Source organism: Poecilia mexicana, unplaced genomic scaffold (genome assembly GCF_051168715.1).
Source record: "Poecilia mexicana isolate PSO_F unplaced genomic scaffold, ASM5116871v1 scaffold_8, whole genome shotgun sequence".
NCBI classification, from domain to species: domain Eukaryota; kingdom Metazoa; phylum Chordata; class Actinopteri; order Cyprinodontiformes; family Poeciliidae; genus Poecilia; species Poecilia mexicana.
The window spans coordinates 23727025-23741016 of NW_028263377.1; the positions used below are offsets into that span (position 1 = coordinate 23727025).

The 13992-nt window shown below is 36.5% G+C and overlaps 2 protein-coding genes across 2 annotated transcripts in view; both read right to left on the minus strand.

Annotated features, from left to right (window-relative positions):
• slc35b1 (solute carrier family 35 member B1) lies at positions 1-6470 on the minus strand. Its single transcript, XM_014969655.2, has 9 exons — positions 6006-6470; positions 5124-5215; positions 4909-5039; positions 4784-4814; positions 3569-3735; positions 3363-3489; positions 1786-1892; positions 556-709; positions 1-460 (listed from the first exon to the last, which is right to left on the minus strand). Exons 1-9 carry the CDS (start codon positions 6128-6130, stop codon positions 414-416), a joined length of 981 nt encoding a protein of 326 aa, XP_014825141.2. The 5' UTR covers positions 6131-6470; the 3' UTR covers positions 1-413.
• The window catches only part of fam117aa (family with sequence similarity 117 member Aa), a 23984-nt gene continuing 16373 nt past the window's right edge, over positions 6382-13992 (minus strand). The window contains exons 5-8 of the mRNA XM_014969652.2: positions 10395-10511; positions 9652-9856; positions 9389-9563; positions 6382-8440 (exon numbers count right to left, since the gene is read on the minus strand). Of these exons, the coding sequence (XP_014825138.1) occupies positions 8227-8440; positions 9389-9563; positions 9652-9856; positions 10395-10511 (711 nt within the window). The 3' untranslated portion in view covers positions 6382-8226. The remainder of the gene's footprint in view (positions 8441-9388; positions 9564-9651; positions 9857-10394; positions 10512-13992) is intronic.

The following is a 13992-nucleotide window of genomic DNA, read 5'->3' on the forward strand; positions in this document are numbered from 1 at the left end:
GACGGGATCAATGAAATTTAATTCCCTTTTTATGGCAAGTTATTTCATGTTGTATAAAATAAAATCACTTGAGTAGTAATATAGGACAACATCAAGCTACAGACGACCGTTTATATATTTTTTTTTTCAAAGAACTGGACACATATTCAAGCCTCAATCTGTAAAAACAAAAAAGATTTAATGCTAGAGGCCTCGTTTAGTTCAGCGTTGTTTAGCAGCTGGTTTTGGTCTTTACTTTAAAATTGTAGCTCGTAATTCAGTCTGGCTTCATACATGGTGAGATATGTGTCTTCAGCGTATTGAGAGCTGTAAACTGCGATCCTGTATTAAATCACAGGCACATGTAATGAGTTCTGTACAAATAATCTTCTGGTTACAGTCCGTTCCCATTTTCTTCGCTGCTCTTCTGCTTCTTAGTGCTTCTTGGGGGATTTTCCAAATTTAGCATCCAATCCGAGTCCTAAAGCAAGAAAAGCAAAGATTAAAACCTGTAATGGTGATCTTTTTTTTCAACAAATAAAACAACTACAGCATTTCATTAAGTTGGACTTTTACCCAGGAAGACCAGGATGGTGCCGATCCACTGCATGTCGGTCATGACGTTTCCAAACAAAATGACGGAACCGAGGATGGTGAAGAACTTCCTGGTTGTGGTGACGATGGAGCAGGTCAGCGGCCCGAAGTAAACAACCGTCATGAAGATAAAAGTCTGCAGAAAACGACATTATTATTACTGTTCATGCCATCGCCCCCCAGTGGCAGGGGAACCTCTTTACAAACCCACAGGAAGAAACATTTAATTTTTTCCTCTCTTTTATGAACTACTCAGTAATTATTGCAATCAGAAGGCGAACCTCATGCCTTCTGATTAAAAATGTTCTGTAGTAGAACATTTCTACCAGGGCATGTTGAAAATATGACCAGATGAAAAATGTTCCACCACAATCCTCTAGTTTGATAGGAGAATGTAATATTTTTACATTAAATGTAAAATATTAACTGGATGCTTCCGTCTTGAGAAAAACTTTTCCATAGCAAAGCAACTTGATAAATTTGACTGAAAGATGAAAATAGAAAATAATTTTTTCCTGAATTAGTAATTATTTACATTTACTTTAGTAACTTTTTGTTTTATGTACTTTTAGGAGTATTTTTGCTACTTTGTACTTTTTGCTTTTACTTTGGTAATTTTATTATTAACTATCTCTACTTTTACTTCAGTAAAATGTCTGGATTTTCTACCCAATGAATGAAAAACAAACATGTTTTAACCAAAAAAATCACCAAACCTGCAGTTTTAATTAAAGTTTAATACGTTTTTTTATTGATAGAAACTGATTTGGAAAATGTCTCTTTTGCCTGATTTTTTTTTGTTACCTATATGAATTATTGTCATTTTGGTTGTTAAAATACAAAAATTTCCACTTAACTTCATATTCTGGTCCATATATTATGTAATTTTTAAATATTAAATGATTGCTAATTTGATCAGTTACTCAGTACTTTGGTTACTTTTTACCAAATACGTTTTTTTTCTTGAATACTTCCTTGGACTTTTTACTTTTACTTGAGTAAAAACATGGTGAAGTTGAGCCACTTACACTTCAGTAATACTTTTACTCTACCCTCCTATGCCTACTAAGTTAATTTAACATATTTACTGTTAATGGCTGAGAAACAGATTAAAAAATACTGAATAAAATTTACAATTTTACATTTTTTAAACCATCTTTTCCCTCCATGGTTCCCATGCTGAGGCTCAGAGTGTTAAAGCGACAGACCCACCTGGCCCAAAGCACTCGTCAGTCCAAACAGAAGGATGTTGTAGAAAATGCTGGGATATTCCTCTGCAAAACTCAGGAAGCGCCAAACCTCTCCGGTCCACAAAACGGCTGAGGGAAGAGACAGACATCAGCTTACAAACAAAATATTAATACAGAGAATCAGATTTCACAGGTTGAGTTGCATGTATTCAAAATAATACAAACAAATAAAAGTGAAATAGTGTGACACAGAAAAAACAAATCAATGTTGTTAATCAAAGGATATTTATTTTTGATCAATTTTAGGAATTTTTCGCATTTTCATCCAAAACGTTCTCAGGTTAAACTGAGTGAACAGCGCCCCCTGGTGGCTTCACTCCACAACAACAAGGAGAAGTGAGATCAGTTTGGACAAGTGGATGAAATGTTGCATTTTTACAGCTGAACCAGAATAAATAGAAGCATATTTTATAATAAATAGTGTTTCCTACTCATTTCATGCCCTCATTCTTAATCTACAAGCACAATCCTTCATATGATCCAGTAGCTCAGTGGTGTCCAAACTTTAAGTTGAAAGCACTTGTACATTTTTTTAAAACAAATTTTTTGCTGCATTATTTTTTACCATTAGATGCTCAATAACAAATTAAACAGTTTAGAAAACAGATGTGTATGTTACTGTAAATACAGAAAGGTCTTACAGCTCCTAAATCTTTGGGGTTGATTGTTTTCCTATGAGAAAAACGACGTGTTTTTCCAAAGTTTGTGGTTCAAGTTGCTCCAAAACTAAGATGAATGGAAAAACCTTATTAATAAATGGAAATCTGTTTTATTTTATCTGTAAAAAAGTTGAAAATGTCTTCATCTGCACCAAACACCAACACTTGCAGGCCAGATCTAATCCATTTGGGTCACAGAAAATCCTTCAGACGGCCTCGCATGGCCCTCGGACCGCGCTTTGGACACAGTAGCTCTTTGGTAATCAGTTTGTTGTCGTTCTAGTTAAACTGAATCATCTTCAAGATTTTTAATAAGCGAGTATATAGACTGAACAGTTTTTAAGAATAGATGCAACACATTTTTCATATTTCACATATTTTCATACGTTTCTTTAATATTGTGGCAAATTATTTCACTTATAACATGGAAAAATGTTGTTTTATAAGTGAAATAATCTCTTTGTTAACGTTAAAGAATTACATATTGCTGAAAACTCACTTCTGAGTTAGTTTTGTCTTATTTTAAGTGTACTAAGATACTTGCACTAAAAACTGAGAAAAAATATTAGGTAGGTTTTTGTGTTTTTGCAGTGCAACACAACATTTTTTACATTTTATGCATGAAATGAAGCCAGTTTGTGCTTTTTGTTTATATAAATGTCCATTTTGAGCAGCAACAAAGAAACAAAGGAACGAATATTGATGGTGAAACGTTACACAGTGACAGACGGCGTCACATTAAATGAGCCGCTGTTTGGACCAGAACCAGGTGATTCTGCTCATTCATGCGTTTCTCCCCGACAGCAGGACGGATAATAAATCTGTGAGAAGCTCCAGGCTGAATATTTGTCTCGTTTGGCAGAGAGCGCCACCGACTCACCCAGGCCCAGAACGAGCGTGGACCACATGTTGATGTTCAGCATCATGTGGTTGGCGCCGGTCTGGAAGCGGGCCCTCATGTGATCCTGGGCGACGCCGGTGAGTCCATCCAACGTCAGGGACACCAGCTGGGACCGAAGCAGGCGTGATGAGCAGAACAGACAGGAGAAATCAAACTCAGACGACGGGATCGCTGCGTTTACGCACCAGCAGGATCTCCCCGAAGCCGAAGATGTGGTCGTCTGCCACGGCGGCGGCGGCGGCTTTGTTGGGTTTGTAGAGAAACAAAGCGACGCCACCGACGATCAGCAGCACACACAGATACTTCGCCAGAGGATATTTCTTCCTCAGTATCGTTACGCCAAGGATCATAACTGCAACAAACACAAAGGATTTCATTTTCACCAAAAACGTGTCATTCCTGAGAGCAAAACAAACGGAGCAATGTGTCAAAAGATGAAGCTACAAAGTCAGTTCTGCTAGAAATATACAAATGCTTTTTAATAATTTATTTAAAACGATCTTTCTCCACGTTGGAATAATTATACAACACTGGACTGAAATTACGTTTATAAGGAACAAGATTATGGCGACTGGAAAAATAAAAATAAGATGATTGGGAATTTTTCAGAGTTCTGAGATTAAAGTCAGATTTATGAAGAAAGAATCAAATTTATGAGAAAAAATACAAGTAAAATTTTTAAGTCAAAAAAGGAAAAAAATATGCAGGAAAAAAACTCAAATTTCTGCTTTAAAACAAATTAAAAATTCTGTATTTTAAAAAAGTCCAAATTCTTAAAAGAAAGTCAAATTTCTGAGGTAAAAATCAAAAAGTCAATTCTTTTTCCTTTTTTTTCCAGCGGCCCTAAACCTCTTCCATCCATCTGTACAGGAACGTCTCACAAGAAAAAAATCTACATTTAATCGTCCTGCCACGACAAAATGTAAGATCACTGTATTTAAGGTCAATGTACAATTTTTTCAAACAAATTTGACATTTTAAGGCCTTAATTTTAGGATGGAAGTCCATCATGTGTGGATTTATTAAATATTTAAACATCTTAAAAATGTGCTACCAATCCTAATTAGGTTTATTTAATTTTTAAAACATTTAGAGGTTTACATGCTGCTAAATAAACCTCAAAGTATTTTAAACTTGAGTTTTACATAATCACTAAATGCCAGATGTTGCACTTCCTCTGCAGTGACCAACAACATGTACACAGCAACTAACTTCATAAGTACTGAAGTGTTTGCAACCACAGTTTTTTTTTATTTATTTTCCGACCACAAGCGTTCAAGAATGTCACTGCATACAGAAATTACTTCCCTAAATGCAACTAGGTGCTAAACTTAAAGCAGCAAGTTGAGAAGCACAAAATGATCTGTTATTTATTATGAATTTAATGCATTTCAAAATACCTGGTATGGGTTTGCAGGATTTCCCCAACACCTAAAACAATAAAAATCCCACTTTAAGATACAATAAAAACATGTTTCATACTAAAATCGGTTCCTGATTCCAGTCGATTTTAATGGAGATTCACCTGTGTGGGATAGTTGACATATAGGAGGGCGGAGTTACTGGAAACCATTGCTCCCAGATAGGAGAGGGAACACAGGCCATAGAGCCAGCTCTTGGTGTGATCCACTTTGGAGCTTTCAAAACACTGGATCACTGTTTGAGAGAGAGAGAGAGAGAGAAAAATTACTGATTTCTTGCGTTTTAGTGTGAAAAGTTGCAGTTCGTGCAGGTACTTACAGATCTTTGCAAAAACACTGTTGATGATGCACTGGATAAAGACCAGCGTCCGTGCAAAAGTAAACTTCTCCCCGCCATAATTACCTCGAGTGCTGCAAGTCATACAGGCCGCAGATTACTCCTCCATTTTTCATTAAAAACACATTTTACCAGCTGCAGGTTTGAGGTTGTAATCATGGCAATTAAAAAAAATAGTGATTTTAGCAATATCTAATTGCTAATACAAACATTTATTACAAACATTGATTATTATGTGAACCCAGATATGATATGATTAATCCTTGGATAAATACTTAAATATTTAAACCCCCATTTTGAATGCACTTCTAGAAAGTAAAAATGACAACTGTGGTCTAAAATCTGTCTGAACTTATAATAATTTCTGCCGGTAATGTGATTTAATTAATACCAATTTTCAATCTCAAAGGTTGAATTTGGTCAGGACACATAACCTGGTAGAGCCAGAAAAAGGCATTCAGTTAAAAATATTTAATACCCAAGGAACACCTTCACAAATTTCGCATGAAATGGTTTAAAAATCAGGGAATTTAATAAAAATAAATATTCCGGAAGTTGATTAGTGGCACAAAATACATACATTCACAAATTTTGCTAAATTATGTTTAAATAGCATAAAAATAAGCTTTTAGAAACATCTCAAATCACACAATCCAACAAATATGTGTGCTGTTTAAGAAAAAGCAGGCAAAGTTATGCAAAAATAAAATTCAATCAGTAAAAAAAAAGATGTTTTTCTTGGTTTGAAACTTTTTGAATTCAGTTTAAATCAGCTAATTAATAACTGTCCCAATCTTTACTCAATTTAAAACATTAGGCACAGTTCGTTAAACAGTTACTTCAGATGTACTGTTAGTTACTTACATTGTCTCCTGCAGTATTCCGTAATAAAAATAACACACGAAGACTCCGAAGAAACAAACCATGAAGCGTATCCGCAAATTGTCCCACAGTGAGACGGGCTTCCCTGCGCCCTTTCCCGCAGCCATGCTGTCCTCCACTACCCCGGGCAGGTTCACCGACACCGCTCCGCTCCCCACTCCCCTCACGCCGGCGTCCCGCTCCACTATACCCGCTGGGAAGAACCCCCCGGAACTGCCGGTGTTGAATTTCTGTTTTATCCCAAGGATAAAAGTTTTTACTGGGATTTCTGCCGCACAGTGGCTGGTAATTACCACAGCGTCAAACAGTCAGTTTTCACAGACTGTCAAGTGCAGCAGATCGGCTAAATATCACGACATTATTTTTTTGTTTACACATTAATTAACCCGAATATTTTCCCTTTTACAATATTAAACCATCAATGCAGTAGCAGTTAGTGTTTTCATTGAGTAATAGCTTATATTTAGATGATTAAAAAAAAAAACCAAAATGGACCCCGGCGCGTTATAATTTTAGCCTGAGTTCCTAAGTCTTCAAGAAATAAATATTTATTATAGTCAGAGCTTGTAGATTTATTCAAGTATGATCAAATTGGCTACTTTAGCGTGAAAACAATTTCAAGTATTATTATTAATGATAACAGTAAGCGGCGACTATGATTTCCACACAGGCAGCAAATGAGGACAGCTAAGATTGAAAAGGAGGGCTTCTTGAATTGGTAGCGTTCCTTTTTGTCGTGTCGTGATGTGGATTGATTTCATTGGTCCATGTAAGTATTAAAGCTCCACTATGAGCCAATCACAATACAAACCGCAAATCCACGTGTCGAAAACCATAGACATAATATATTATATTATATATATTATGTCTGTCTTATATTATGTCTATGTCGAAAACAGCAGCACAATAATAATGATAGTTGTCTGAATTTAAAGAAGATAAGTATTTTATTTATTTATTTTAAAGGCATCTATTGTTTTTATATTGCGAGATTCTTTGAGTGTCACAAATGCAGTTGATTTTTTGCGGTTTTATTTTATATTATTCATTATCTTGTTTAATATTACTTATTGTGTTGTATGCACAAGATTTTTTTTCCTGCAATATTCTTTGTTCGAAATAAAACTAGTTTTGAAAAAATAATTATCATTCAATGGGTACCTTAGTGGTTAATTTAATATTTAACACATTCCACACACACATACTCTACTGATATTTACCAATTTTTTTTTTAAATCTAAAAACAATTAATACATGCAGCACAGTACTGTTGCATTTTATTCAACACTACATTTAATAATACAAACCAATTTACACAGTCTAGAATAAAATTTGATTTCAGTTTTAATAGATGTGGACAAAAACCTGTGTTTTCCACACTATTTACTGCTACACTTTGAAAAAGATTTTTTAAAAAAAAGCAATATTGACCTTGTTTTAAAAGATGATCAGTAGTTATGGTTTCAAGTTTTGGTTCTCCTACCACATCAGTTGTTTTTGTTAATAAGGCATAAGCCATCAAAACCTTATTTTTGAGTAACTGAGAATGTAAAAATCCTCCACAAATCAGCTGTCTTATAATTATGTAAGTTTTAGGCAAGTAAATCAAAACTTCCAGTCCTACTTGTAAAATTGCAAACATAAATATAGCAGTAAATCCTTAAAAAAGTAAGAAAATAAATATAATCTATCCTAGCATCTGTAGAAAAGGGGGGTAGTATTAAAATATATTTTTAATCAACACATTTAGCATAGAAATTCACCACATACTTGTTTTCAAGTTAATGCCTATGACAGCTGTTTACATGTGGTGTAAGTGCCTGGCTTTCTGAAAGTAAATCCACTTACTTGACATGAAAAATAACAAAATCCTGGGAAATTAAAAACACGAAACCAAAACCTGAAAATGACAATATAAAAACATGTTTTCCTAGCTTAAATCATCTTTGTCAAGTTCAAAAATAACAAACAAACAAAAAAAGATCCTTCAGGTAGAAATAGCCAACAAACAAACAGAACTTTAGGTCACATTATCCTGAAATATGGCAGCAACGAATGCTTACAGTCGCACAGAGTGAAATGGTAAAGATGCCCACAGCAATGAGACACGTAATCGTCAGTCTGCATCAAAACGTTAGCAAGTGTTCCAGGTTCTGGCAGTGCATTGTTGTGTAGTCCTGAGAGACGGCGTTAAAATTTCCGCCTACTGCATGCCCAGGTGCCTGGTGGGGGAGGCCTGACCCGAGCAGCCAGTGACGGGCGACACGGACAGGCCGCGAAACAGGAGGTCCATGGAGGGCAGCAGGGGCTTGAGGAGGCTGACCGGGCAGAAAGCGGAGCCTCCATGGGGGGTAAAGTTGACTTTATTAGGGTCTGGGCAGGAGGGCTGGAGGAGCTGCTCATCTGGACAGGCAGATCTGGAAATAAAAAGATTCAAAGAGGATGCAGAATAATGCTAAAATACATCAAGAATCATTTTAAACACTTCAAATTAAGTTATGAACGTCTTTGGTTAAAGCTGCGGTGTCTCACTTTGATTAAAAAAAAATATTTTTGACATATTTGTTGAAATTGTCACTATGTTATGACAGTATGGGATGAGAAAGATAATCTGTGAAAAAAGTGAAACAACCAATCAGAGCCAGGAGGCGGGTCTTAGAGCTGTCAATCACCTTCTTTGCTCTCTGGTATGCTTCTGCTAGCATAGCATGTTGTGAATGATAAATCTAGCTAAAATGGCTTCCGTTAATGGTGGATAAACATTAAGTTGTTTCTCTGCCATTATCACATTTAGCAGCGAGTACATGAGATTGACTGACAGCGCTAAGACCCTCCTCCTGGCTCTGATTGGTTGTTTTTGGTCGGGAGCGGTGCATTTTTTCAGTTGGCCATAACTCAGAGAACAGGTCCAGGAGATTGATCTTTTCACAAATTATATATAGACGAGAATGTAAAGTTAAATGTAAATTTGGGCATTTTAAAGATGAAAATAAATTAATATAATATATTAATATATTAATTAAAAAAAAAAATCTGTCAAAATAAAATTATCCAAGTCAATTTCTTTCAACAAGAACTGCAGGTGTGTGTCTGTGTCTGGTAAATTTTTTGGTTAAAACATGTTTGTTTTTCATTCAGTGGATAGAAAATCAAGAAATTTTAATTAAGTAAGAGTAGAAATACTTCATAATAAAATTACTCAAGTAAAAGTAAAAAGAACAGCATAAAAATACTCCTAAAAGTAATTTTTTTTCAAAGAAGTTGAACTGAGTAAAAGTAACTAGTTACAACTCAACTCTGTTTACAACAGGCCTTTGTGGTCCTTCAATATTTATATATTAGTTACTAGAGCAACTAAAACTCACATTGCTTCCTCACAAACTCGAACTCGCTCGCAGCCTTCTGGCGGGACGCGCTGGAAGGAGTAGGTTTTGTTTGGACGGGGCGAAGAGGAGCAGGGCTGCTGAAGAGGAGCTTCCAGTGCAAACGAAGGAAGTGACGCTGATGAAGAGGAGCACAACCCTTCACACTCCGCAGGCTCTGCACAGACACACACACACATCACTAAACACATGAACTGAAAACTGATAATTCAGCGTTATGCTCTGAAAACAGTCTAAAGTCCAACCTGGGTCCAACATGGGGCACGGCGGCGGGGAGGGGGACAATCGTGATGCGTTCAGGTGGCATGGGGAACCGGACGGGAGTGAGGAGTCGAGCGGACATGGAGACAGGGAGGGAGACGGGAGGGATGGAGACGGTTCGCTCTGAGAGCCGCTGCTGCATCTCTGAGCCGGGACAGGAGCTCTGTGGCCGTCTGGGATATCCAAGATCTGGAATGTTCAGCCGAATTAACTTAAACACTAACAGTTTCACATTATTATAAATAATACGCACAAGAGTAAAGCTGTCACTGTAACAAATTTTACTGGACAATAAACTGAAGTTACAATAGTATTGTTGCTTTAAGACCTGACAATAAATCAGTAATATATATCGCGATAGACATGATAAATATCAAAAGAAAATATATCTGACAGAATATTCAATATACCGCACAGCATTCTGGGAGATTTAGGCAGAGGAAAGACTTTAGCCGCTCAGTTTTCACTGCTAGCTAAGAAGTGTTGGTGGAATCAACTCACTCACTCGCCCTTTGGTTACCTAGCAACTCACAAACTCACTCGCCCTTTGGATACCTAGCAACTCACTCATTCGTCCTTTGGTTACCTGGCAACGACCTGTTGAGTAAATTGCCCAGCAGCAGTTTATGATTTCTCTTTGTAATTGCTTTAATGTAAAAAACAATACGCCACCAATCTGGCAGCATTTTAGATATTTAAAACTCAAAGCGTAACTCGGTGGGCCGACCTCATGCTCATCGTTCGGTTTCTCAGACACAAAGACTTCCTCCAGCTCCAAGCTGAGACCCTCAACGCTCCGTCTCAGCCGCGGTGCGAGCCTGTTCAGAGGCATCATGGGAACTGTCTGCAGAAAAACGGTTAAATGTGACCAATTATACCATTGTTTTGACCAGTTTTAGGGCGTCTTCTTACTTTAAATCTAAATAAACTGCTGCTGATCACAATGCCCCCCAACTCAACATTTACACTCACAGTGAAAATGGCTGCAAACACTTGTCTTTTCCAGCGGCCATTGCACAGCGCATACAGCGGTAAAACTAGTTCACCAAACATGCAGGAGTTCTGTTTGTGTTGCTAGATAACGGATGAAACTCCGCTGGGGTTGCTAGGTTACAGCACAGTGCCCACAGAATGTGACTTAACAATCAGAAGGTTTTTGAAATGGTTCATTTCCAGACACCAAAATAACATTAACTTACTGCCACAAAACAGCTGGGTTTTTATTTTAAGCGTTTGGATTGTTTTTAGAAGCAGTTGAGATCCAAATGGAAGTACGAAAATAGGAAAAATGTGAATTTTGCATAAAGCATTGCAGCAAATAAATTCCAAAACTAATATAGATGACATTCATGCCCATGCTAACTGACTGTAAATTTCTAACCAGAGCTATATTTACCTACAGTTAAGCCCAAAATTATTTGTACTCAAAGATCTAAGATAATTTTCATTCAACCAAGAAGTTTGTTTCTGATAGATAATGACACCTGGATCTCTAACAATATAATAAAACATTTATAAATTATTTTTAAAATCAATTTTCATGTATAGTCAATGTTTTTTGGCAATAAGTTCATGTTTTTTGTGTGTGGAAAATTACCAGTTTGAAAACTTCTGAAGTCCAGCTTGTTACCTAGCAACCCAAGCGGAGCTCCAGCACGTTTGATCAGCTGGTTTTACCACTGTATTTTGTTTATTGCTGACTTAACATTGTTGAGATTAGTAAATTAGTTAAATCATTATGATTACTATTATGTGTTGAGATGCTTTACCAAGGCCGAGAAAGAGTCACACGCTGTTAGACAAAGGGCCCATAGTAAAGAGTTACATTTTTGATTCTGTTAGACACCAAGCATATTTCTCACGAGAAACAGAAACTTATCAGGCCACAGAGACATGGTGTGATTTCAGGGAGTGTCTTCAGTTCATATAATCAGCTGCCCTCCTCTTTCTCCTCAGACGCTGCACAGACTTTTTTAGAAACTCTTCTCGGATGTAATGGTAAAGTGTCTCCTTTCAGCGCTGAAAGTTAATAAAATAAGTAAAGTCTGAATGCTTTTCTTGGCTGATTTTATGCTCCGTGTGTCAATACAAATTATGATTCATCGATTGAGATTCTCAATCTCAACAGTTGGTAGCAGAGGATGGTTTTGTGTTGACACATGAGCAGAGATTGGACTGGCCGTTTAGGCGCAGACTTTCCGGAACAGTACTCTGGTGTAGGGCCCAAATAAAAGGTAAGGACACTTGTTCCTGAATATACACCACTGTACTGTTTCTCAGGTCTGTATAAATTTCCGTTATCAGCCGTTGTCTGTACTGTTTCCCAGGTTTGTCTGCTTGTCACTGAGTTGTCTAAAATGTCAGCCATTGTTCGTTGTCAGCTGTTGTTCGTACTGCTTTTGATTTGTTTGTCTAAAGGCTTTCGAGTTATTCATAGGAGTAAGGTTAAAGTTAGTTAAATAGTTAATAGTCAAAGTAAAAGGTCGATTGGCTCTGTAGTGCGAACTGGTCGTCGCCGACCTTCCCCGGACGCGGGGAAGGGAAAGACTAGGTTTTGTCGGTTTTATCCTTGGGGAGTGCTGCCCTCTAAAAATAACGCGTTAGCCAATCTGTGACTTGCTCAAGAAACACAAAAGTGTTGAGAGGGGTCCACCATAGGAAAAAAGATAAGAGAATAAGATAAAGGTTGATCGCGATCTGTTCCTCTGTAGTGAAATAAGTGAAATAAGTGATAAGAGAGGACATCATAGGAGCTGAAAAGCGTGGATCCATTTCTGTGTCTGAAAGCTATGTATCTGTCAGCTGTGTGTGTGTCTGTCAGCTGTGTGTGTAAGCTTCTGCCGCTGAGCAGACGTTATGTGTTTAAATGTACTATTTTATGTTTATTGTAATGTGTTTTAAAACCATGGTCAACATTGGGAATTTATAATCTGTGGGAGGTTTTTGATTTTGTTTGCTGGGTTTGATTTTCTGCTGTGTTTGATTTCCTCGCCGCCGTGCGAGCAAAACTGAAAAAAAAAAAGAGAAAAGAGAGAAGAGGTGATATTTGAGCCTAAATTTTAGCCTAAACAGATGGAGGGTGAACTTGAAAAGGAAAAATATGATCCAAAGTGGGGCATCGGGCCATGGATTGCGCTCGGTGAGCAAATAGAAGCATTAATAACTTATTTGGCAAAGCATGACGAATATGAAAATAAGGGAGAAAGACAAAAACTAAAAAAAAAGGGGCTAGAATACCTGGTGCAGAAAGGAGGCGACCTGTTAAACAGACAGCCTTTGGGGAAATATTGGCTGGAAGCAATAATTGACGCTGAGGGAAAACTGGTTGAAACTAAACTAATCCTGCACAATTCACTAAATTCACATGTGGTAAAATTAACTGTATGAAGGATGAATGAAATTACATAACAGGTAAAATTGTAAACAAAATAAAGTGACATCTAATGTGTTGAAATTCTAGAAATTTTTGCTTAGCTGTTGATGGGTTTAAATTTGAACTTAATGAAACTTTAAAAATGAGGTTTATAGCAGAGTTGAACTTTATCATGGACTAATCAAAATTTGTCTCTCTCATTATCTTATCAAAAACAGGATTTCTTTTTATGTGAAACTTGGTCACCTTAAAATGTCTAAAGAGGGAACAGAATTGGTAAATAAATATGAGTATGTGTTTGATTTAAAAGGTGATTAAGAAACAGCTCCAGATTCAATTAAGGTTCATTACAAAATATTCTTGTCTCAAAGACAATTTATGATTCTAAATCCAGATAATTCGGTTACCTTACTTCAAAATGAGAATGTTGGAAAAGGAGTAATCACATTTCAGCTTTGGTTTAAGACCAGACAGCATTTATTACAAGACTGCTTCATTTAGTTTGACTTTTTTTTCTTTTCTTTTCATTTTTATTAATATTATTCTTTTTATTTTTTCTAACAACTAACCAACTAATTTACTAACAGAACTAACTCTTGATTTCGAAACACATGCGTGTCTTGGTAGAAAGGCACAAATTGGACATGAAACTTTTAAAGTGGATATGATAATAATTGATTATGTAAAAACAAACTGATTGGACAACAACTGGCTCACAACATCTGTGTGCCTTAAATTTTGATTGAATTGATACACAAATTCAAGTCCAACAAAACATTTGATTTGAAACGCAAAAACATCTTACAGTACTGCACAATTTTTGTCTACATCTTTTACTCCTCTGCCTAAATTGATGAATTTTTCTTTTGTCGGTTCACACAGAACATTGACACTGCTTTTTAGGAAAGCAATCCAACTTCTGATCTGAACTCGTTAAAATAATGAAACTTTT